The 22,583-nt window shown below is 38.8% G+C and overlaps 1 protein-coding gene across 1 annotated transcript in view; it reads left to right on the forward strand.

Annotated features, from left to right (window-relative positions):
* Positions 1-11,676, forward strand: part of CWC27 (CWC27 spliceosome associated cyclophilin) — a 123,200-nt gene extending 111,524 nt beyond the window's left edge. Inside the window, exon 14 of the mRNA XM_076363008.1 lies at positions 11,260-11,676. Coding sequence (XP_076219123.1) covers positions 11,260-11,422 — 163 coding nt within the window. The 3' untranslated portion in view covers positions 11,423-11,676. The remainder of the gene's footprint in view (positions 1-11,259) is intronic.
* The last annotated feature ends 10,907 nt before the right edge of the window (positions 11,677-22,583 follow it).

The following is a 22,583-nucleotide window of genomic DNA, read 5'->3' on the forward strand; positions in this document are numbered from 1 at the left end:
AATTACTAATGTTGGCGTGACTATTGTCATCTTAGTTGTTATCTCATTTAAGGTAGCAAAGATTAAAAACAATTCAAGTGGGAATTTAATGGCACTGTTCACTTAAATAGACTGTTTAAAATCTTGTGGCTCTTAGGCTTTTAAAGGTACCTTCTTGGTGACAAAATATTATTTTGATTTGCACAGTGATGCTTTGCATAGATCTGATCACCTGATTATAGCAAAAAATAAAGGGAATGGGTCAGGTTTTATTATTTATTGCTTCTGTGGACAAAACCCTCACTGAACTTCAGTGCTAACCATTTAAAGCGCAGCCTGGTTTATATATGTCAAATACTGTAATCTGTTCCCAGTTCTGAATTTTGCAAAATTACCACTGAGGCCAGTTAAATATTTTGATAACATTGGGTGCTAATGCTAAGCCCTTTCTGCCAGGATATTCATTGCAATTTGATTGTATAATTTTTTACCCAGTTTGTAGAGACAGTTGTATTTTACTCCAGAACAAACAAAAAATAAATCTGTATATTCAATGAAGGTATTCTCTATCCAGCATCAATAGTTATATCCTTTATCTTCTTTAAAAAATGTTTTGTTGATAATAAAAGGAAAGCTTCTCTTGGAATATTTAGCATTGGTTTCAGTGAGAAATTTGGTGCAATTATGAGTGGGAACACACAGTATTTCTTTTTTTTTATTGTATTTTCCCAGTAAAAGGCTTTGTGGCTGAGAGAGAGAGATTTGGGTCTAAAAAACACTATCAAGGCACCACCTTTCCAATGTGTGTTGTAGAGAGTAGGCTAGAATTGGTTTGGGTTTGGGTTTTTTTTTTTTAATTGAAATAGCAATTTCAGAAACAGGTAAATGTTGAAGTTAGCCAGACTGTTTTTATATTACAAGATTTAATTTATATTAAGAACTAAATCACAATGCACACTGTTAGTATCTACTCCATATAAATTTGATAAGGTCTTCCACATTTTATTTCCAGGATTTCCTATTTAATACAGCATCTAGTATTAAACTTTGCATAGTGAAATTCTTCTGGATAAACACCTAAAAATATTGGTTATATTTCTTTCATAAACCTACCTTTATACACATTTTCTAAAATGCAGTCTCTTTTCTTTGCTGTAATACCTCAGACTGAGGATTATGAAATATGGCTTCCTCAAGATTAGCACCAGCCTCTGCAGATTCAGTTGCAGAAGCTTAACTGTGACAAACACAGTAAGCTCCTGAAAACTAAGCAGCAGTCTTTTTCACATGCCGATGCTAGTTTGGGGAACGAAAGAAAAAGTGCTGCTGTAATTTATGCCAGTGAGGCACAAAGATGGATTAAAGCCATGTTTGCTCCCCTCCTCCCATCCAGACTTGAGCCAACGTTCCTCCACTAGTCTGGAAAAACTGGCTCTATACTAGGTCTCTCCTCTAAGGCCATTGATTTACTCAACTACGTTTTTAAAAAGTTGACAAAATACTTACTTGATTGTTACAAAGGATAAATGAATGCCAGAGGTCTGTATTAGAAACACATTGGAAAGAGGGGTTTCTTTTCTGTTTGGCAAAAAACTGTTTGTTTGGGTTTTAGTATTGCCACTAACATTTAAAGGAAGACAGGAAAAAAAAAAAAACCTTCTGCTGTAAATCTTTTTTTTCCCTCTAATTTTCTCTCCACCTTCACCCCTCTACTGCTAGAATGTGGTCAAAACTTGATAAGTAAATGCTAGCTCCTAGCCCACATAATTTTGTATTAACAAATTGTTCTGCTGAAGTTGTATATTTATTGCTTGTAGCTGTTTGGCATGCCTGAGAAACTTAGAGCATTTGGGGTGGGTTTTTTGTTTGTTTATTTTTTGTTAATTCCTGCATGTCTAAGTTTATTTGGACTAGGCATCTGGGCCTGGAATCAACTACTGTTTGACTTAAATTCAGAGATGATCCATGCTTTACTCAAGGGATATCTAGTATTACATTTACTGTCTGGAAATCTCACATTTTATTTATTGCCAGCAAACCTAGTAAAGAATGAAGAAATAATCTTCTAAATCTTTAATAGCCTAGCTTAAGCTTCCTGCGTATTTACACACCTTTTCAGGCACCCCAGCTTCATCTCATTTGATGACTTGTTTAAACAGTAAGGATTTGGACATACTCAGAATGGGAAGAGGGAGGGACAAAAGAGAAGGGGGGGTGTCCAGAGAATGTTGAATGTTATGAAAACCTGAGTATTTTTGTGCTAGAAATGCTCTCCTCTCCTTCCCCCTCACTCCAGCTCTGTGCTCTGGAGGATACAATACTGCCTGACTGTTTGTGTTAACTTGGGGAGGCAATTTGCTGACTTTTAGAGTATCAGATACTGTACAAGCTATTGCCAGAGACAGGATGCTAGACTGGATGGATCATTGGTCTGTTCTGGTATGGCGGTTCCCATGTCCTTATAGTAAATGCTGTGTAAAGTTTTTCTGCACTGGTACACTGTCTGGAACAACATCTGGAATTTGCATTATAGTCTTCTATACCAATCTACTCTACCAGGAGCAGTTGTCTATTTAAAGCGCCCAGCTTCTTTCATCAAACTACTTAACATTTTTGTGAAGAGGACAAGGATATAGTGTAAATATACTATATATGAATTTTTGCCAAACAGATGCAATATAAAAATAGGATAACTGAATTTTTTATAGAAAAATATTTATTGCTTAAATCATAAGTCATCATGGTTTTACATATTTCTAATTCTGATACTATGAGAACTGATCACATTTTCCCCCAGTGCTTTGATTATCTTTTGAATTGGATGAGCTTTTTCATAGTTAAGCTGATTTTCCCTTTCTCTTAGAATGTTACTTACAACTAAATCTTCTTCCAAGAGAAAAAAAAAATGCTTAGTACTATCCTGAACAATGGGAGGATACTCTATTACATTAGTCTTCACCAAGAATAGTTTATTTTGTTGTTAGCTTTGCAAAAACTGAAGTATCTTTTGGGGGTTTTTAACCTGGATATCCCATACTTAGTGAAACTATTAATTTCTTATTATTTTTGCAGTGAATATTTTGGGGTAAAACTGAGCATATAGCATTCAGATAGAATATCTCAAAAAAGTATTATGTTAGAAATATCTGCAAAATTTCTGTTCTGATCATTTTATGCTGTAGGCCTACACCAGGAGAAAATACAAACAATTCTTTCTTTGGCCTATGGAGGACCCAAAACTTGCTGGCTATTCTGAAGAGGTTGAACCAATTTCTTCATCCTCCAGTACTTGCAAAACAATTTCAAAGGGCTAGTCAAAGTTAACAGAAGTGTACAGTCTGACTTTGTATAATATTTTTTAAAGCACATTTTTATCAGTTTTGCTTTCTTAGAATTGGGGAGATTTTTGCTCTGTGCAAGAGCAGCAATAATAGGTTACCGCCATTGTTAACATCCGAATGCTGAAATATTGTAGGCTAATAGTACTCCGTTCATCCGAAAGCTAGAAAATACCAATTTTGGGTCTTGCAGATATGAAATTAACCTCAGGAGAGTGCTTGGGGTGGGGGTATTTATAGCAATAGTGAAATCTTAAATTTCAGTCTAAAATCTATGCTCTGTACCATGTTCACTAATATGGATTGAAACAGTATTATTTTGATGTAGAATTAAATACTTAACCTGTGAAGTTGAGTGCAATATGGCAAATATCTGTATTTATAGCAATTTTCTCAATACTCTTCTAAGAATTTTTTTGTATTAGAAACTTCTATGGAATAACTAATGATTTTAATTTGGCTAGACCTGAATAGTAAATCTTATTTCTCTTTTTAAATAGCAAGTCAATAAATTTGAAAAATATAAGGTTTTATGAAAGCACAAAAAATTGGAGGGACAAGCGGTCTGATCATTAGGAAAGGAGATGGGGAAAGAGGAACAAAGGAATGTGGAATGGTGGAAACAAGCCGTGAAACAAGACAGAGTGAAATCTCCTAGTGATAACAATCACAGCAGAAACCAATGACTACAGTTTATTACTAGGAGACATTATAAACTTCGTTGAAGTGAAATCAAACCCAGTTTAGCAAAATTAGGCTCAAACAGGAACAGTGTGTGATGCCGTGAAAGGTTTAAATACCAAGTGCTACAGAACAGTATGGGCTTTCACAGGTAATTTAGCACAGCTCCGATACTATGAGGTAATGAGACAAAACATACTCAAGGAAGCTTGTTTCCTGCACACATCTTTTTTGTGATACCAGTGGCTGTGTGAAACAGTGTGAATTAAAGAGGTGAATCCAGGTTTGAGACTGGGTCTATAGCAGTACTTATGCTATCAACCCTCATTGCTGTAAGAATCAGAACCTACTTCAAATGCTTGGCAAAAAAATTTTTCTTTTCATGATTTAAACTAAAGGGGGGTAGATTTAGACTAGATATAAGGAAGAAATTTTTTATGCTGAGGGTGGTGAAGCACTGGCAGAGGTTGCCCAGAGAGGTGGTGGATGCCCCATCCCTGGAAACATTTGAGGTCAGGCTGGAGGGGGCTCTGAGCAACCTGATCTAGTTGAAGATGTCCCTGCCCACGGCAGGGGGGTTGGACTAGATGAACTTTAGAGGTCCCTTCCAAGCCAAACTATTCTATGATCTGTAAGAGAGAAACTTGGATTACAGGACTCCTTTGCGTGAAAAAAGGGATGATGGGTTATCTCTTACACAAAAAGATAAACAAAGCTGGATGGTGAGATAGGGCAGACAGAAACCAGGGAACTTGCCTGCAAGAGTTGTGTTGCACAAAGCACTTAGTGATGGTTGCAGGTTTCATTAGAGACATAAACATGTTTCCTCTCTCCTGCTGCATTGTGTTTACAAAATTACTTGTATAGCTGTTGGACATTCTTATGCAAGGAATGGTGACAGCAGCCTGAGCCAAAAGGCTTGTTTTGGTTGTAGCATCTCAATTCTGAAAAAAAGTGGAAACAAGATTACATGTTATTAATGTATTTCCTCCTTCAAAATACCCATTGTTTCATGGTTTTGACATTCTTTTTGTCTTGTTCATACTCTTGTTCTCTTGCCTTGATTCAAAATTTTTGCTTGTTTTCAATTGTCATCTGACATTTTTCTTAATTTTATTTACATTTTGGTCAGTCTCTTTTTCTCTGTTTTTGTTTCTTATGCCTATCCTTTTTTTAGTCTTTACCTTCCTCAATTTATTTTTCTTTTTGGTCTCTCAACTGTCTCTCAGTGTTTCTCAACTGTCTCTCCTCTTCCTGTGCCACCCGCTACTCTGCTGGAAGTGAAAAGAGTGCCAGTGAGTTCATTCTTCCAGAACAGCCAAAATTTTTTTTCCTTGGGAGAGAGATCTCAGTTGCTTTGATCTGTGGATTCACTCATCTGTTTCCTCATCTGTTCACATGAGCTACGTTTCTATCCACTGCCCGCGTATCATGAGGGTGATGGGAGGAAAGTGTTACAATGTTTCCTACGTTAATGCTTATAGCTTAACAAACACATTTACAATATTTGAGAGAAAATGTTAGTGGCAAATAGAATATAATTTAAGGAAAGCAGTAGTGCTTGAGTACCTCTCATTATTTTTCTTTTCAATATATGGTGCATTGGTGATAATTGAGAAAAGTAGGTAGCACGTGACTTGGAAGCAATGTTAAACTCAGAAATGAATGGTAGTAGTTATGGTCCATATTGGTCTCTCTTTCTTTCTTTAGACAGCCTGTACAACGCAAGAAGCAGCACTGAATTTCTTGACGTACATGCTTACTCCTGCTTTGTTCATTTTAAGCATCCTGATGGAGAGAACCAATAATTTTCATAAAATGTAGCAATAATTTGCAAAATTCTAATATTATAAATTTTATAGCAGTGTGATTAGTTGCTTAATTCATTTAATCTGCATTTAGAAGCGGTATGTAATTTTTGCTGATGTTCTGAGCACCAGTTTAGATGTACTGTCTGTAAGTAGTGCATTTTTAGTAACATACTGTTCTGCAGCTCGAAAGTGAAAAGCTGTGTGTTACTTTTTCTTGGTGCCTATTGATTGCAGAAACAAAGGATATATCACCAGCTGCCACGTTTTATGCAGGCACCTCCAAATGAATCCTGGCTAAAACTGCTTAAGAAGTTACTGCCTCTCTGCCAAAAGCTACTACCCTCAAAACAGAGTCGGCAGAACATAACTTTTGTCCACACCTGTTGATGATTTACTGCAAAGCTCAGCTGTTTAAAATGCTGACATAGGTGAGTGCAAGATAATGTCCCAGGCTCTCCACTGAAGTGACGGAGGCACCAGAGGGCATGCTGTGTAGAGTCACGGGTGCAAGGAAGGTTGAATGGCCAGCAGGTGAGCTGGTAACAGCCAACAGCTGTGTCAGTTTGATAAGCAAGTGTGGAATTAAGCAATGCAGCTTTGCACTTTCATTCACTTAGTATAAAAGTCACTGATGCATGCAGCGCATTTGTACCTGGAGATCTGAGCTTCATCACTAGTGCAAAAGCATAGTGCTTCCTTGCTCTTGCTGAGATTCAAAATGATTCAGTTCACTGACTGCCACTTCGGTTTCTCCCAAAGAGCGGTTCTGGAAAGGCCAGAGCTGTTGTAATACCAGACTTCTGTATATGCTACACTTAACATGACTGCCACCTGTCAGCAGCTGGCATATGGTTCAGATCCAGTGTCTGGGTCACACATCTCAAAATCAGAGGGATTACGGCATATCATATCTTTTCTTACAAGTACCATCTCTCTAGAGTAGTTCAAAAGAACATGATCTGTCTCCTGAATAAACTTGGTTGAGTCTGCCTGGAGAGCACTGTGTAGGTGGGGTTCGTTCATTGGTGCACGGTTGGCAAATATGGTGTTGCCTATGCTAGACTATTGGACACAGCTTAATTGTACTGCAATAGTTCTTGAATGCTTTCTGGTGTGCTGAAGTTTCTTCTTTAGCTTCAGTTGCAGCCAACATTCTCCCACTTGTTATCTCTTAGAAAGTACTCAAACTGATCACCAAGGTAATGTATTAGTTACCACAGCTTAAGGACATATAGGAGCTCCTCTGCTAGTAACTGTGAAGAAGCAGTCTTGTTTGCTGAATGTTGCAAAAATCGTTATCTGAGAATATCAGTAGGCCAGGAGAATATCCACGTACCTTTGAAATCCTTTGCTGTCTCTGACACAGTCTTAAATTAATTCAGGTACTTCAGTCTAATGTTTCAAGACATTTCGGTTTTGGAATACAGAAGAGAGCCAAGTACTGAATGTCCTTTAGTGACACTGAAGGAAAGAAGTGCAGAACAGCTGCTCCCCCATTACATGGGATAGGACAATAGTTAAACTGTAGGGTGCTGTCATCTGGCCGGCGTAAAAATCAGCCCTTTCCAGAAATAAATCCATGCTAAGATAGCTGGTTCTGATTTGCATCACTATCTTGATAGAAGAGATTAAGAAAATAATTTTGTGGTTACTTCTTCTAAACAAAGTCAACAATTTGTACACCTAGATTCTTTAAACCCAGAATCATCAGTTTTAGCAAGCTATTTTGTTAAAACTAGTTTTGAGAAAAAAAACCTAAGTGGCAAAACTTTTTTTCTGTTGAGTTTTGCATAGGACAGCTGAGAAACTTTCATCCTTTAAATTTGGAAGAAAATGTATGTTTTAAAGTTGTATGTCTCACTTGTTTAAAATGAACTGTCAGCTAGCAGTGATAAGCACAAGTTAGTAGATCCCAAAGACCAGAGATGAAGAGATGAAGTTAGAGCTTTCAGCACAGTGACTGCAGAAGCATGACTGGGCAGCCAGCTCCCCGCTGAACCCAGGAGCAGGCAGAAGGGAAGAGAGATATAAACCGAACAAGGAAAAGTCTCATGCAGCCTGTGTTTGTGGAATTGCAGCCCTAACTCCGCACTTGGAAAACTGTTCAAGTACAACTTTTGTTGGAGGAGCTTGAGTAAGATTACTGTAAATTCAAATAATTCATATGGAAATAATTATTAAATACTTCCTATGTTCCTTAAAAAAGAAAACTATTTGAATTGTTTTTAGAAAATAGTAGTAAGTGTGATTTACCATTTACATAGATGCAAAACAGGTCTACCTGTGTGACTTGCAAAAAATAAGCTTAAGTTTACATCAGGAAAATATTTTTTAAAATCTCCACCGCAGTCTGTGTTTATTTTGCTTTACCTATGAGATGCTGCATCTGAAATTGATTCTGGGAATATCAAAAAGTTTCTTAATATTGGCTTATTTTTAATCACAGCTGGGAACACCTCAGTGGAAAGTTATGAATAGGAGTCAGAGACTATGACTTCTTTCAGCTCTTGGAGAGAAGTAAACATTGCTTAGTCTGAGTCTACTGCATCTAATTTGCAAACTACCTGGGACGCAGTATGGCCTGACCCAAGAATTGGAGATGTATTTATTTTTAATTCCTATTAGTTGTATCCTGCAAGTGTGATGAGGCATTCTTTGAAAACCCAAGTTGATGAAATGGCTAAGTGTGACTACACTTCTACATACACTGATGTAACACACTCTAAAACCACTCTCCAAGGGATGACTCCATCTCTTTAGGCCTATATTTTAATTCAGACTAGGATAGTGTGATCTGGTATGTGTTCTTAAAAAAATATTCAAATGCTCATCTTTAATAAGTTGAGAAGAATATGACAAATGCAGAAAGCATGTTAACTAAAATAAATTACTTCAGTCCCTCCACTGTGAGACAATGTTTTTATAATTAAACTACAAATACGCAATCATGAGTCATTCTGATGGTACATTATGTTATTCTGAATTGTAGATATGACTAAAAAAAAATAAGTTTTGGTGTTACTAGTGTGTACAGGGTTATAAACTACTGAAGTTTTATACACTGGAAACAACTCTTAAGTATTTCCATAGGACAGGGTAATATGCAGGCATGCTGACAATGATGTATAATAAGAGATTTTTGAAACCCACATGTCAAGAATCAATTGTGATGAAAAGTCTCAATTTTTGTTGTTAAGATTTTTCTAAAGCATTCAAACAGATCTCATATAGTCTATAGCTTTGAATTTTGTCTGGTTTCTTTAATAGTACTATATTGTAATCTACAGTAACTGAGCTGGTTCTCCCTCCCTCCCTTTATGTATGGAGATTTGCACTAGAGCTCTTTGAAAAACCTGTTTAATTCAGGACCTTTTACATGTTGCAAGAGACTGATAAAGCAGTATTTCATTGGCCACTACACTTTCATTCTGATACCAACTTGTTTTTCTTGGATTTTCTGTCACAAAGACTGTAGACAAAGACATCTAATGCTATAAAGATTGAAATGCTTAGATTCAGTTCTGTATAGTTATTATTTTAAGTTGTCCGATCAAAGACATTTTTGCAATTGATTAATACAGAATCCAAACATAAGTGGGATTTTTGCCTAGGCATGTTTGTTTGCACTGAAAAATCTTTTAATTCTGTTTTGGGGTTTTTTTTTAATTGAACATATGAACTTTATACTTGTTCTCCTGGTTCATAAGTAGCAGCTTTACTATGACTGTATATTCAAAAGATCTATAGGTTTACAATCGATCAACTTGGAAACGTCTTTGGTTTGGTTTTCTTCTTTTCCTCCCACCTCTCTTTTTCTTCGAGTAAATAATTTATCTTTTTGTTTAAGATTTTGTTTGTCCAAGCTAGAACTCATAGTTTTCTGACAGCTTCTGTATTAATTCTCACCTCAGTGACACCTGCTAATAAGGCTATAGTTGATAAGCTCCAGGCTTTCCTGCCACTGACTACAGCTAACAAACTACTTTTGACTCCAGGTTATCATGGAATCATAGATTGTTTGGGTTGGAAAGGACCTCTAAAGGTCATCTAGTCCAACCCCCCTGCCGTGAGCAGGGACATCTTCAACTACGTCAGGTTGCTCAGAGCCCCGTCCAACCTGACCTTGAATGTTTCCAGGGATGGGGCATCCACCACCTCTCTGGGCAACCTCTGCCAGTGCTTCACCACCCTCAGCATAAAAAATTTCTTCCTTATATCGAGACTCAATCTACCCCCCTTTAGTTTAAAGCCATTCCCCCTTGTCCTGTCGCAACAGGCCCTACTAAAAGTCTGTCCCCATCTTTCTTGTACGTCCCATTTAAGTACTGAAATGCTGCAATAAGGTCTCCCGAAGCCTTCTCTTGTCCAGGCTGAACAACACCAACGCTCTCAGCCTTTCCTCACAGGAGAGGTGTTCCATCCCCATGATCATTTTCATGGCCCTCTTCTGGACATGCTCCAACAGGTCCGTGTCTTTCCTGTGCTGAGGGCTCCAGAGCTGGACACAGTACTCCAGGTGGGGTCTCACCAGAGCAGAGCAGAGGGGCAGAATCACCTCCCTCGACCTGCTGGCCACGCTTCTTTGGATGCAGCCCAGGACACGATTGGCCTTCTGGGCTGGCTCATGTCCAGCTTTTCCTCCACCAGTACCCCCAAGTCCTTCTCGGCAGGGCTTCTCTCAATCCCTTCATCCCCCAGCCTGTATTGATACCGGGGGTTGCCCCAACCCAGGTGCAGGACCTTGCACTTGGCCTTGTTAAACCTCCTGAGGTTCACACGGGCCCACTTCTCCAGCTTGTAATGGTGATGTCTTCAGATTACTGGGAATTTGCTGAAATGGGGAAATATCTAATGGGGGGGGAAATTTCTAATCAAAAGTAGAAAAAACATTGGATTGAACAAAACATTAGTTTAGTCTGCTATTCAAAGAATTAAAAAGCATGGTCTGAACCGTAAGATGGAGCAGCAGGATGTGAAGCATTCCCTTTTTGATCTTCTGTGTACCTACTTCAAGCGTTTTCCATGCAAGCCCTTCCCCCCTTTTGTAAAACCCTAACAGTGAAAGGAAGTCCAAAGTGACTAATAGGAAAACTTGAGAAACACTCCCTGTTCCTGGGAAAATTATTCAGTACATTTGGGAAGATATGTTAAATAGAAAAAGGCAAGACAAGAGAGTTCAGTACGTGAAATAAAATCCAGCAGAGCAAACTCTGGCTGTATTTTTCAAAATGGGTCTTCACAAAAGTGGTTACCCTATAATGTTAGGGTCTACTAGGAAAGAAAAAAACAAGCAAACAAAAACAACAACAAAAAAAAACCAACAAAACTTGGATCTTTTTTGTTATGCACAAAGATAAGTCACAGTGCTAAAATCTTGCCATGCATATCATAATTACAAATCATAACTTTCTGTTCTTTCACTGAGTTTGAGCTATGTTTTATTTTTGTAGGATGTCACATGTACTCCAATTTGAAGATAGAAGCAGAAAGGTGAAAGATGCAAGCATGCAGGATGAAGACACTTTTGAGATCTATGATCCACGGAATCCTGTAACTAAGAGGAGAAGAGAAGAAAGCAAGAAGATAATGAGAGAAAAAAAGGAAAGGAGATAAAACGAATGTAAGGCTAGCCAGAGCTGCCTTGAAAAGTGACTGCAATAAAGTGCTGGCTCTTTTGTAAACTGTAGTTCCTAAAAATATCACTGGGCAAGTGTGAAAAGGAATCTCTCAAGAACCTGTTGTGCAGTTTTGAAGCAGAGCTATCATTTGTTTCTTAAGTTGTGCAGTCAAGTGCTCTTCAGTGCATTCATTATCCAACTTCTCTAAAGGTTTTTAGAATTACGTATTTAATAAAACAGCTGACTTGACTTTTGTCTGTACTTTAATTACGATAGTCGCCATCATTGTTTAATCAACATATGGTAATCAAAAAGTTTTCAACAAAACGAATGAGAATTTGTCTAAGGGTGAAATTAGAAGATAGAAACCCCATCTGCAGGCTTTAAGATTTTCTGAAAGTGTAGTTTTAATTATTTTTATTTTTTGAAAAGGTATATAAACATTCCAGCAGTAAACGCTGCCTGCCTGAACCACTCCGTTGCAGAATTAAGATGATGCACTTGCAGAACTCCTTAGAATGATCCCAGCTTTCTTGAAACAAACTAAGTTTAATTTGAGAATTTCGTTATTTTCTCCTTCTTTAGAAATACTTATTCCACTGCAGATCCCAGCTTGGGAAGCTGGGATAATACACAATTTGGGGAGTGATATTTCACTATCTGTACCACATGAGCAAAAAAAGAATCTGAACGTACTGTAGTGGTTGCTTAAACTGTTGCAATACCAAAAACATCCCTGTGGTAGAATTTTCACTGTAAAGTAGCAGGTAATGAAGACTGGTTTGTTAATTAGTCCAGTACAGAAATGAAAAAAATGTGATCAGTCTCATTAAAAACATAACCCTGTTTTTAACAATTACTTTACCATCTAAAAAATGAACAGCTCAAGTTTCCAGTTTATAGACTTTCAACAGATTTTTTCCGCCCAGCTGCTAATATTTTTACAGAAAAATGGGAATATTCAGTGCTCCTTCCTTACAGCATTTCTGATGCCGCAGAAGCATGGACTACCCATATGGACAATAGCTAAAGAAGAGTGAGCACAAGTGAGCAAGGTCATTAAAAAGTGCAACCAGAGGAGTGTTTTGCTGATGTTGTTTTTAGAACAAGTTCAGTAAGGTATGGTGTCCTTATCAAGCTGCCACTGCCAAATTTCTTGATAGGGTCTGAGGTGTGAGATACATAAACCTGCATCGGTGGGTTAATATGGCCCAAATGTCAGAGGTTAGATTAATGCAGACTATTGCTTTAATGCGCGGTGCAACCTTTGAGATAAGAAGAAAACTTGGAGGTGTGATGTGAGATCCTGTATAAAACTGTCATTATCCTCCTCTTAGGCTGAGTGAATTATGCTGTACCATGGTGTAAAGAAGTTAAGAGGGGTTACATTCTTAAACGTGGCCATTCATAAACTAGTGAGTCAAATTTTTTTAATCATTAAGTCATTTAACTGTCAGGCTGCTATTGGCAAAATCAAGAACATCTAATGTCACATGCTGTTATCTTTATTCATTGCTTAGTTTGTGGAGAAAATTTTAAAACAGTCATTACAGGAAATGAGCATATCAAACCCCCATTCTGATGGGGACAGGAGGGCGGAAAAGACAGTAAGTGTGTGTGTGCGTGTTGGCAGAGGAGGTCAGCATGGGAAAAGTGAGGGCTAGATCTAGAAAGAAACTTGAGCGTCAATTCCGGGAGACAGCTACTGCTTCTGTAATAGAAAAATGTTCTAATTACATATTTTTCCTGTAAGCTAAAGTAGGATGCATGAGTCAATGAATGGGCAAATTGACTAACACCCCTTTTAGCTGAATCTTTTTGCCGACTACCTGCAGCAACTCTGTGTGTGCTGTATTAGATCATTCCCATTTTTAAGCACTGGACAAGCACAGGGAGAAAAGCTTAACTCGGGGTTTAGGGCTCTGCTCAGTGGGAAGAGGTCTGAAAGGCTGGACCTTGCATACACAGGACTGATAATATCACAAGAACAATGCTGACATTTTCTTGATAAGTGAAGTGTGTATTGAAAATCAATAAACATTTTTCAGAGATAATATGTAATTAATGCTACACTTGAAACCAAATGTGTTGCCTGTTTAAGCTAATTCTAAATACTACACTGTTAACGCTTTGTGCTCGGAGAGCGCAAGGGTTGGCCCCAGTGGAAGGATGCTTACCCCAAGCAGCTGTCTTTCCTATGTCTAATGAATATCACTTCGGGTGTAATGGACATTTACTGCATTAAGCCCAGGTTCCCAGTAGTAAGCTGGCATGCGCTTTGCACTAAGGCTGGTTATCTGGGTACAAAAGAGGACAGGCTTTTGGAAAGGAAGTGGGGTTTGGTTTCAGGGTTTTTTTTTTTTAATGAGAGTTGCGACCAACTTCCCTGGCAGTTTGCATTTTGCTCTGTACCAAACCCATACATAAGGCTAAGGATATTTGGATTAAAATCATTCAGTTTTATTGTGATTGTGAATAGAAAATCCACTTTACCTTGATGGGGACAGCTGGAAGTGCCAGGCCCTGGATGCTTTGTGAAGATACTTGGACTACTTCTGTCTAAAATCAGTCCTGTGCCACAGGAGCTTGGCACGGAGCCTTGTGCAGGCAGAACTCGCCATGAGGGAGCATGGATGAGAAATGCTACAAATAAATGAATTCAAGCATTTTTTGGTTGTCAATTCTATGTGATAAAAATATTTTATAATACTTATTTCCCAGAAACATAGAGCCTTTAAACAGTTTTTAATAATTGCAAGTGATTGTTACAAGTGATACTAGTCTTCAGGGCTAATCAGCCTTGCACAGTATTTCACAGTGTTCATTGAATAAGCTCTCAGAGTTCTCAGTTCATCTGTATTAATTAATCAGTATTTCTTCAAGAAAAGAAAGGATCTGCCTTTATTCCTTCCCTAGGGAAAGAGCAAAACTATGCTTGTAGGAAAGAAACCACACCTATGCAGTAAAGTTACCTTCCATTTTTAAGGAAGGCAATTTTAATAGGCATCCCTGTTCTTATTTTGTCTTCATTCAACCCAGTGACAAAACTTTCCTAGCACTACGGACTGACATACACTACACGATGAGAACATTAGAAACGTTTTGAAACTAGCAGACAGATGATCTCAGCTGATCAATCAAGAATGACTTAGAAATGGGCTAAAGTGTCTAAATTTTATTCATTTCACTAAGGCAAAAGTAGTTCTGCATTTCATTTAGGAGACGTCTGGAGCAAAGTTATGAAAAGCTGATGTCAGAAGCACACTCAAGTAACTGTCCTTAAACCCAACACCAAAAAGTAAGAACCTCGAAGAAAGAGGTTGAAATGATGACAGATCTCTGAAGCAACTAGTTTGCAATGTCACAGCTAGTTCCCATGCTGCCAGTAACAATCCTGCCTGGTTCCCATAGTGCTAAGCTGGCAGAAGCATCTTTTAACTCAGACCTATTTCATTCATCATTTAAGGTTGCTATAGTTACATGAAATGTTGAATGCTACAGGATTGCAGTATTTTTTATAGACCATGAAATACATATGCTCAGAGTTACACCTTTTATTTGTCAATACTGAAAAGCAAGTGGGAAATGCAATGTGGGCAGGTGTCCCCCTCTCGATGAAGCAGAAGTCTTGTGCTAGTTTGGTGGCTGAAAACTGAAAGAACAATTGGTTTTGTGGCTAAAGAAAGAATTTGCTCTGTGGCAGTGAGATTTTTCACTGAATATATTTTCTTGAATCTTATTAAGCAGCTCCCATGTTCCACCCTGGTGGCTAGGACCTCACCTATCTATATAAACGTGAGCATAATTTCTACATAGTTGTAACATATAGCTAGGAACATTCGTCTCTGCACTACTAATACAAAACCAGTGTTTTGACACTTGTGAAGTTTTCCTTCCTAAAAGATGCTAATTATATGCACAGATCACCCAGCGTGAAGATGCACACCGCAGTGCTGGTATGTAAATTTTTGTGAAAAAGTCACTGTTTAAAATTGCAGCGTATGCTCCACTTCCCCACCACCTCCACCTGCTTTTTTGATTACTCATTTCAATAAGCTAAAAATGGTGTAAGTCCAAACTATGACTGAATTTTGAGTTAGAGCACAAATGTCAGGGCTACCTATTTTTAGTGGCCCCTAAATTGCAATTTCAATACGTTATCTTTGCTGCCAACACAGTGGGCCAGTGTCAACAAACAGTCTGTGAGACAAAGAGTCCTTCCAGTCATGCCTGCCTTCCATGTAATGGGGCTTTTCATTTCATTAGAGGGAATTTAACTTTCCTAAATGAAAAGAAAGGGTGGGGGGAAAGTCTTACGTTCCTGCACAGAGCATTTTGTTGGTAAAGTTGACATTTTTGTCTCCAGACCAACTGGATTTCAAGTAGATAAGGTCCTTCTAGGCCACATCTGGTAATAGCAAGATCCTCAAGAACAGCTTAAAGGCTTGCCTCACGAATCCTGACGGTGATGCCAACAGCGAGTACAATGTGCCCTTTCTGCTTTGGAGCTAAAAAAACCCTGAAGTACAACTGAAGCTGGTTTATTTCTGCCAAATAGCCACTACACATAGGCTGCTAGGGGTGTAGTCTGCAATGCCACATTACGTAGCTTTCCCTGAGCTCCTTACAGCATGAGCAGGTTTGGGAAGAGGTTGTTCCCGTACTGTCTCCCTTCCCCAGTAGAAGGGCATCTGAACTCTAAGGGTTAAAATAACTGCACACCAATGTTGTCTGCTTTTGTCTAAAGGATCTCAAGTTTGCAGGAGACACAGTTATGTTTTGGCAACATAAAACTAGCCTCAGACAGAATGGATAGCTCCAGACTCTGCCTCATTCTGGCAGAGACGTGCGTCTGTCATTACTTAAATGATGACAGACTTGGGCCTTTAGAAGATGAGGGGACTCATATGTGTGTATTCTTAATAAAAGATGTAGATATTTGCTTACATCTTTCACTGTAACAAAACATGAGCGGATCATACAGTGGCTACACTTATAAGGTTCCTGCTGAAGTATATACAGCACGGAGGATGTAAACTGAAAAGTGAGACCACGTCTCCTGATGTTTCTTATCCTGGTGTAGTGTTAGACCAAGCACGAATATCTACCAAATGTCACCAATTAAACACAAGAGGCTGAGTGCATTATATAGCCAGGACATACATTGGGAAGAGATGACACTGAAGTTCCTTGAGGAGGACTGGGAGCACTGGTGACAAATATCCATCACTGCCCTGAAGTGCAGCCTCCAGCTCCCTGCTTCTCCCTGCTATTCAGCATACATGTGAAGTCGTTCAGGCTGGGTAGGAGGAACTGCCTTACTGCAGTGCTGTTGCTGCTCCTGTGGCCTCCTCTTCCAGCAGCTACATTACCCAGGCTCAGCTCAACAGCTAATTTACCTTCCTTCTCAGGCAGCACCTTGGACCAAAAAGTCCCCTGGTGAGTGCATGCTCATGTCCATCAACTCTCATCTCATTTTTGAATGTAGATGATCATCCTTTGATAACACAGTCCTGCCCTGCCAGTACCATAAGCTCGTCATATCTCAGTCTAATGCCATAAAGTGATTCCCCTTCAGTTATCCTGGTCAGAGATGCCACATTCCAGCTTGCTAGTCACAAATTCCTCATGCAGACAGGCAGAAACCTCATACCCACGATGGAGCTCTCTGATCAATAACCTTTGGTCACAAAATCTACAAGGCATCCAGTGCAGGTGGCACCCAGTAGGTCAGTGGCCAACAGCCTGTGCACCTCAGCTGCTGTCACAACAGAATAACTTTCTGAATTCATTTGCTCTTTCACAGTACTGTGAAACAAATACTTGGTTTTGTTGACAGGATTTCTCTTCCACTTCAGTATCCATCACAGATGGGGTTTTCCATTTGATTTCATACCTTTTTTTTTTTTTTTATTAGAACCCTCTCACACGGCACAGGTTTCATTTATAAGACACAGATTGGATGGGTATGTTTAAAAAGCTACTGCACACTTATGCAGGTCCTCACACAGATGTGTAAGAATTGCTTTTTGCCTACCCAGACTTCATCACCACACTCTCTTGTCATCATGCCTTCCCTGTCAGCCACTATTAATGAAGAGCCAGAGGAAGGATTTATACCCTCCTCCTCCCCCCCATTTTGAAATTGATAGCTATTATTACATTTATAGCCAGGGTCTGCCCCACTGTCCTTTCAAACTATCTGTATGTCTCTGTGTGCTTGGCTTCCCAATGCAGAGCTGGAGAAACTGTACACCCTTAGAAAAGCCACTTAAGCTGAAGCTGCATTTTATTTTATGATGTGCATGTGTAGTTTCTGTACATACCACAAATGCAGAAAACCTAAAGTCAAAGCTTCAGTGAGTACACATATTGATATTTTAACTTATTATGTTTAAAACACTTTCTCTGTATATCTCTCTTTTTTAATTCCTGAAACACATACCGAAATAGCATTGTAACAAAAGTGCCTTCTCTGTTCACTCTTGCTCCTACCTTTAAGTCATACATAAAGGATAAAAGCTGGAAGCTGCTACAAATACCTAATATGCCAGACTATTACACTAAACTGACATTACTTGACTAAGTAAGAAGTGTCTGCTACTCAGAAAAATCTGACCACAGAATGAGGAACTTTGACTGTAACCTACAACTGGTATCTGGTACTCCTCCAAAGCAGTACAAAAGTCTGAAAGCTAATTTTGGGGAGAAAAATTCAACCCTATCCTTTTCCGTTTTTTTAAATAGAAATTGGTTGATAGTAACCTTCTACTCCTAAAGCACTGTTAAAAAAAAGCACAAGGACCCTACGTTTACAACTCTAAAGTTACAGACATGAAAGGAGACTACAAACAAGACAGCACCTTCTAAAAAAAAAAAAATCAGTTCTTAAACCTCAATGCATCAGAAAAGAAGTTGCATTTTTATGAATAAACTCTCCAAATCTAAATGAAGGAATTTTGCAGTATGGGGAAGGTAAAGGGGAAAATCTACTGTTCTTGACTTAGAAGATCACATGGAGGAGAAAACAGCTCCTGGTATAAAGAGCTTCTACTATGGTTCCTATTTTTAATTTATGAAATGCACTGGCTGAGGAACAAAGCAAGATACAACAGTCATATTCCTCAGTCAATAGGAGTCACGAACTTGAAAGTCCAGTCCAATATTCATAAGGTTATTTAAGCTGTACACTTGTTCCCCTTTATGATTTGTTTGTAGTAGTAAAAGGGCACAGTTACAGAACAGCCCTAGGATAGCCTTTAGCTTTGGCAGCTTCATTCTGGCAGCAATAAAGCATTAAAAGCTGAAGCTCTTTATGTTGAACACAGACTGCAAGATCACATTTTGCAGCAGCTATTGAAAACTTGGCTCCAAAAATCATGTACGCTCTTCTTCAGAAGTAACTTCTGAGTCAAACATTTTAATACAACATTGCACTCGAAGGATACTTCTTTCACCTGCTTGGACTGAGTGCCTCTCTACGTTCTTGGCAAGCAGTGAGAGACACCGATTCACAAGTGACCTTGTATTTTTCCCATTTTTTGCAGGTTCACTGTGTGAACAGCCTCTATGATCTGACCTGTATTATCGGGTATTGCACCCTTCCATCTCTAAAGTTATTTCACTGGAATGGCAGAGAATAACAGTCAGTATATGTATAGTCATTTTAAAAAAGATTTCCATTACAGCTACACCATATTCTCCCTTACATTTACAGAATATACAAACCAAAAAGTTTACACATTAAGCACAAGAATTATTTCTAATGATGGAGTATGGGTTGGTCCCATTTGTTCTTATGAACTGGAATAGACTTGGCAACATGGTATAGTAAGCATGAACACCTGAGTAACGATTCAGGGGGATGAGCTGGTAAATGGGATAGTCAACTATAATATCCATCCCTGCCCTACAGACTAGGAAGACAGTTTTTAAGATGATTGACCCTTGAGGGGAAACAGAAATACGCATGTTTTAATAGAGAGCAGGATGTTGTCATCTAGAGCACCCAAACAATCATGTTGTCCCTGAATGACACAGAAAAACATTTGAGAGCTATAAAAGAGAAAAAATAATTCTGACCCAACTATTCCAGACTTACTTGTGTTCATAAAGTAGGTAGAAGAGTCTCCTTCCAGTGTTTCATATTTTATTTTAGGAAGACAAAAATCATCAGACAGAAAAACCACAGTAAGCAATGTTTGCCTCTGCCAAACAAAGATAAATGTCTGCTACTAAAAAAAAAAAAAAACAAACAAAACCAGCTTACTTCAGCCTCTAAATCTGACACACACTACTGTTTTTTGTTTAATTTCAGGTGGTTTCACTACTACAAGATGAGACCTCGTATACCAGAGGGACCAGAATATACTACCTCACTGTCATATAATTTAGGCTCTGTCATACCTCAGACAATATTTTTACAAGGTCACTTTGCAAAAGTATGTCTAGCCTATCCAAATGACAATATTATTTATGCCAAAGGTTTCGCTTTAGGGATGGAATTATTCCAACTACTGTTTAATAGGCTATATGGAAAGGCTAAGAAAACATCATTTGTTGCACACACAGCTTATGTATATAATACAGAACTAAAGAGTACAGACTGATCATTGGCAATAAGGCCTAAAACTGGCCTCAGTGGAAAAAGCCACAAAAGCAATGAGCTTTTGAGTTTTCCTCTCTGATATTATTTTTGGAATTCCTGAGCTTAACCAGAAATACGAATGCAGAAGTGAGAAATACATCTGAATTCAGTAGCTACCTGGACATTCAAAATGCAAAAGACATTTTTCAAAAGAGAGTTTGTAACACAGGCATATGACTTTTTACAAGCAGACAAGACAGCATATTCTCAGCTACAGTCTTAGAACAGGGAATGGACAAGAGAGGAGTGTCAGGAACTCTGATAAAAAGCTTTTTAGAAATACTGAGGTGAAGACAATACAGTCTTCATAGCCAAATTAGTACCAGACCAAGTGTTTCAGAAGGCAATTAGAAGGTAAAGTAAAACAAGCACGTTTCTTCTCAAGCTCTGTTCTTAGAAGACAGGCTTCATCCATGGACTTTATTTCTAGTCAATTTGTAACAGTTTTTCTGGTAAACTACACTTCAGGGGCTGAAACCTGCACTGCAAATTCATCATTGTTACTGACTAAAATTATGGTGAGAATGCAATATATTTTAATGGTATGAAATCTGTCTAGATATAAGTACTGATTCTTGTAACCTGTGCTGTTTAAAAGGCTAATTCATTCAGGAAGTATGGCATTATATGGCAATAACAGGAGTTCTCATTGAATACTTATCTATTCATGAAGCTCAACACTTAAAAACTGGAAAAAGTGTTTGTTCCTGTGACTCTATCATTCTTATCAAGGACACTGGCATTATTCCTTAAAGAAAGCCACTTGCCCGCTGTCAGAATCTCTTCAGTGTGCCAAGAAGGATCCTGATTCTCATGCTGTGAGTGACTGAGATTACAAAATTCATACCAGACAAGCACTGCCATATGCACCAGAATATTACAGCACTGGAAAATCAGCTGGCATACAAACAATACCAGTGCATCAGACTCATTAGGATAGCATAAGTAAGATTTGGAGGAACAGAAGCATGAGAGGAGACCCCACAGGTGGAGGAAGGAGCTGGAAAAGTACTACAACTGTGTAAGGATCTTAGCAGGGCAACCGTGGTTCATAGGCATGGGAAAACCCAGGCATTTTGTGTAAAAGTGCTTGGCATAAGAGGCTTCACGACACATAATACATCCACTACGTAATATTCTATGATAGTTCTGCTTTCAATATAGAAAATTAATGTTTCTTTACCCTACAGAACTGTGGAATAGCTGCCATTCTTCCTCCGTGTCCTGGTTTCGGCTGGGATAGAGTTAATTTTCTTCCTAGCATCTGGTACAGTGCTGTGTTTTGGATTTAGGATGAGAACAATGTTGGTAACACACCGATGTTTCAGTTGTTGCTAGGTAGTGCTTACACTAGCCAAGGACTTTTGGTTTCCCATGCTCTATTGACTGAGAAGGCTGGAGGTGCACAAGAAGCTGGGAGGGGGCACAGCCAAACTGGCCAAAGGGACATTCCATACCATGTGATGTCATGCTCAGTATATAAACTGGGGGAAAGCTGGCCGGGGCAGGGGGTGATCACTGCTCGGGGAGTGGCTGGGCATCGGTCGGTGGGTGGTGAGCAATTGCATTGTGCATCACTTGCTTTGTATATTCTTTTATTGTTATTATTTTATTTCAATTATTAAACTGTTTTTATCTCAACCCATGAGTTTTCTGACTTTTACCCTTCCTATTCTCTCCCCCATCCCACCGGGGGGCGGGGGGGGGGGGAAGTGAGCGAGCGGCTGTGTGGTGCTCAGTTGCCAGCTGAGGTTAAACCACAATACTCTGTTACGGTGCCATTTAAGTCCATGCTTTTTGACAGCATCAAAACATGCAGAAATTTGGGACTTTTTACCGTATGAGAAAAACTACAGAAGTGTAAGCAACCATTTTTTTTATTTTGAGAATGCTTTTTGTGAACTGTTAGTCAAAGCAGCTACATTACCAAGACTGGCAGCAGACAGTGAGGTGTTGCTCTCCACATCTGGCCATTCTAGTGTTAAGGTCTGATCTATATTTCACAAATACCAGCTGGCCTTTCAGTTGTCAGATCACAGGTTTAGTTCAGGTTCCAAACAGGAGGGAAAGAGGCAAGGAAAAAGCTTTGATAGTGACAGATTATTTGCTATTTCCACAATAATACCATGTGGCTTTTGGAGTAGTGGCCCCCTGTGACCACAGAAAACTGCAAGCATTCAGATCTATTTGCGCAAGCCAGTATAATATCACACAGCTATGGACAGACAGCGTGTGGCTCCTGGTCACCCTGTGTGGAATGTAGTTTTAGAAGAAAAATATGTCAGAGTACTCAGCTGAAGGGCAAGTCCAAAGACATCTCGCACAAAGACTCAGTGCCTCAAGTTATCTATTGATTTCTATCTTGAATACCTAAAGTACACATTTTCTGAATGGTATGAATGCATCTAAAAAGAGAGCTTGGAGGCTGAGGTGGTATTAGTCACAGACTAGTGAATAAATATGCACTATACTCCTCTAGAAATATAGGCAACATTAGGAAGGGAGAATA

This window comes from Aptenodytes patagonicus, chromosome Z (genome assembly GCF_965638725.1).
Source record: "Aptenodytes patagonicus chromosome Z, bAptPat1.pri.cur, whole genome shotgun sequence".
In the NCBI taxonomy this organism is placed as follows: Eukaryota; Metazoa; Chordata; class Aves; order Sphenisciformes; family Spheniscidae; genus Aptenodytes; species Aptenodytes patagonicus.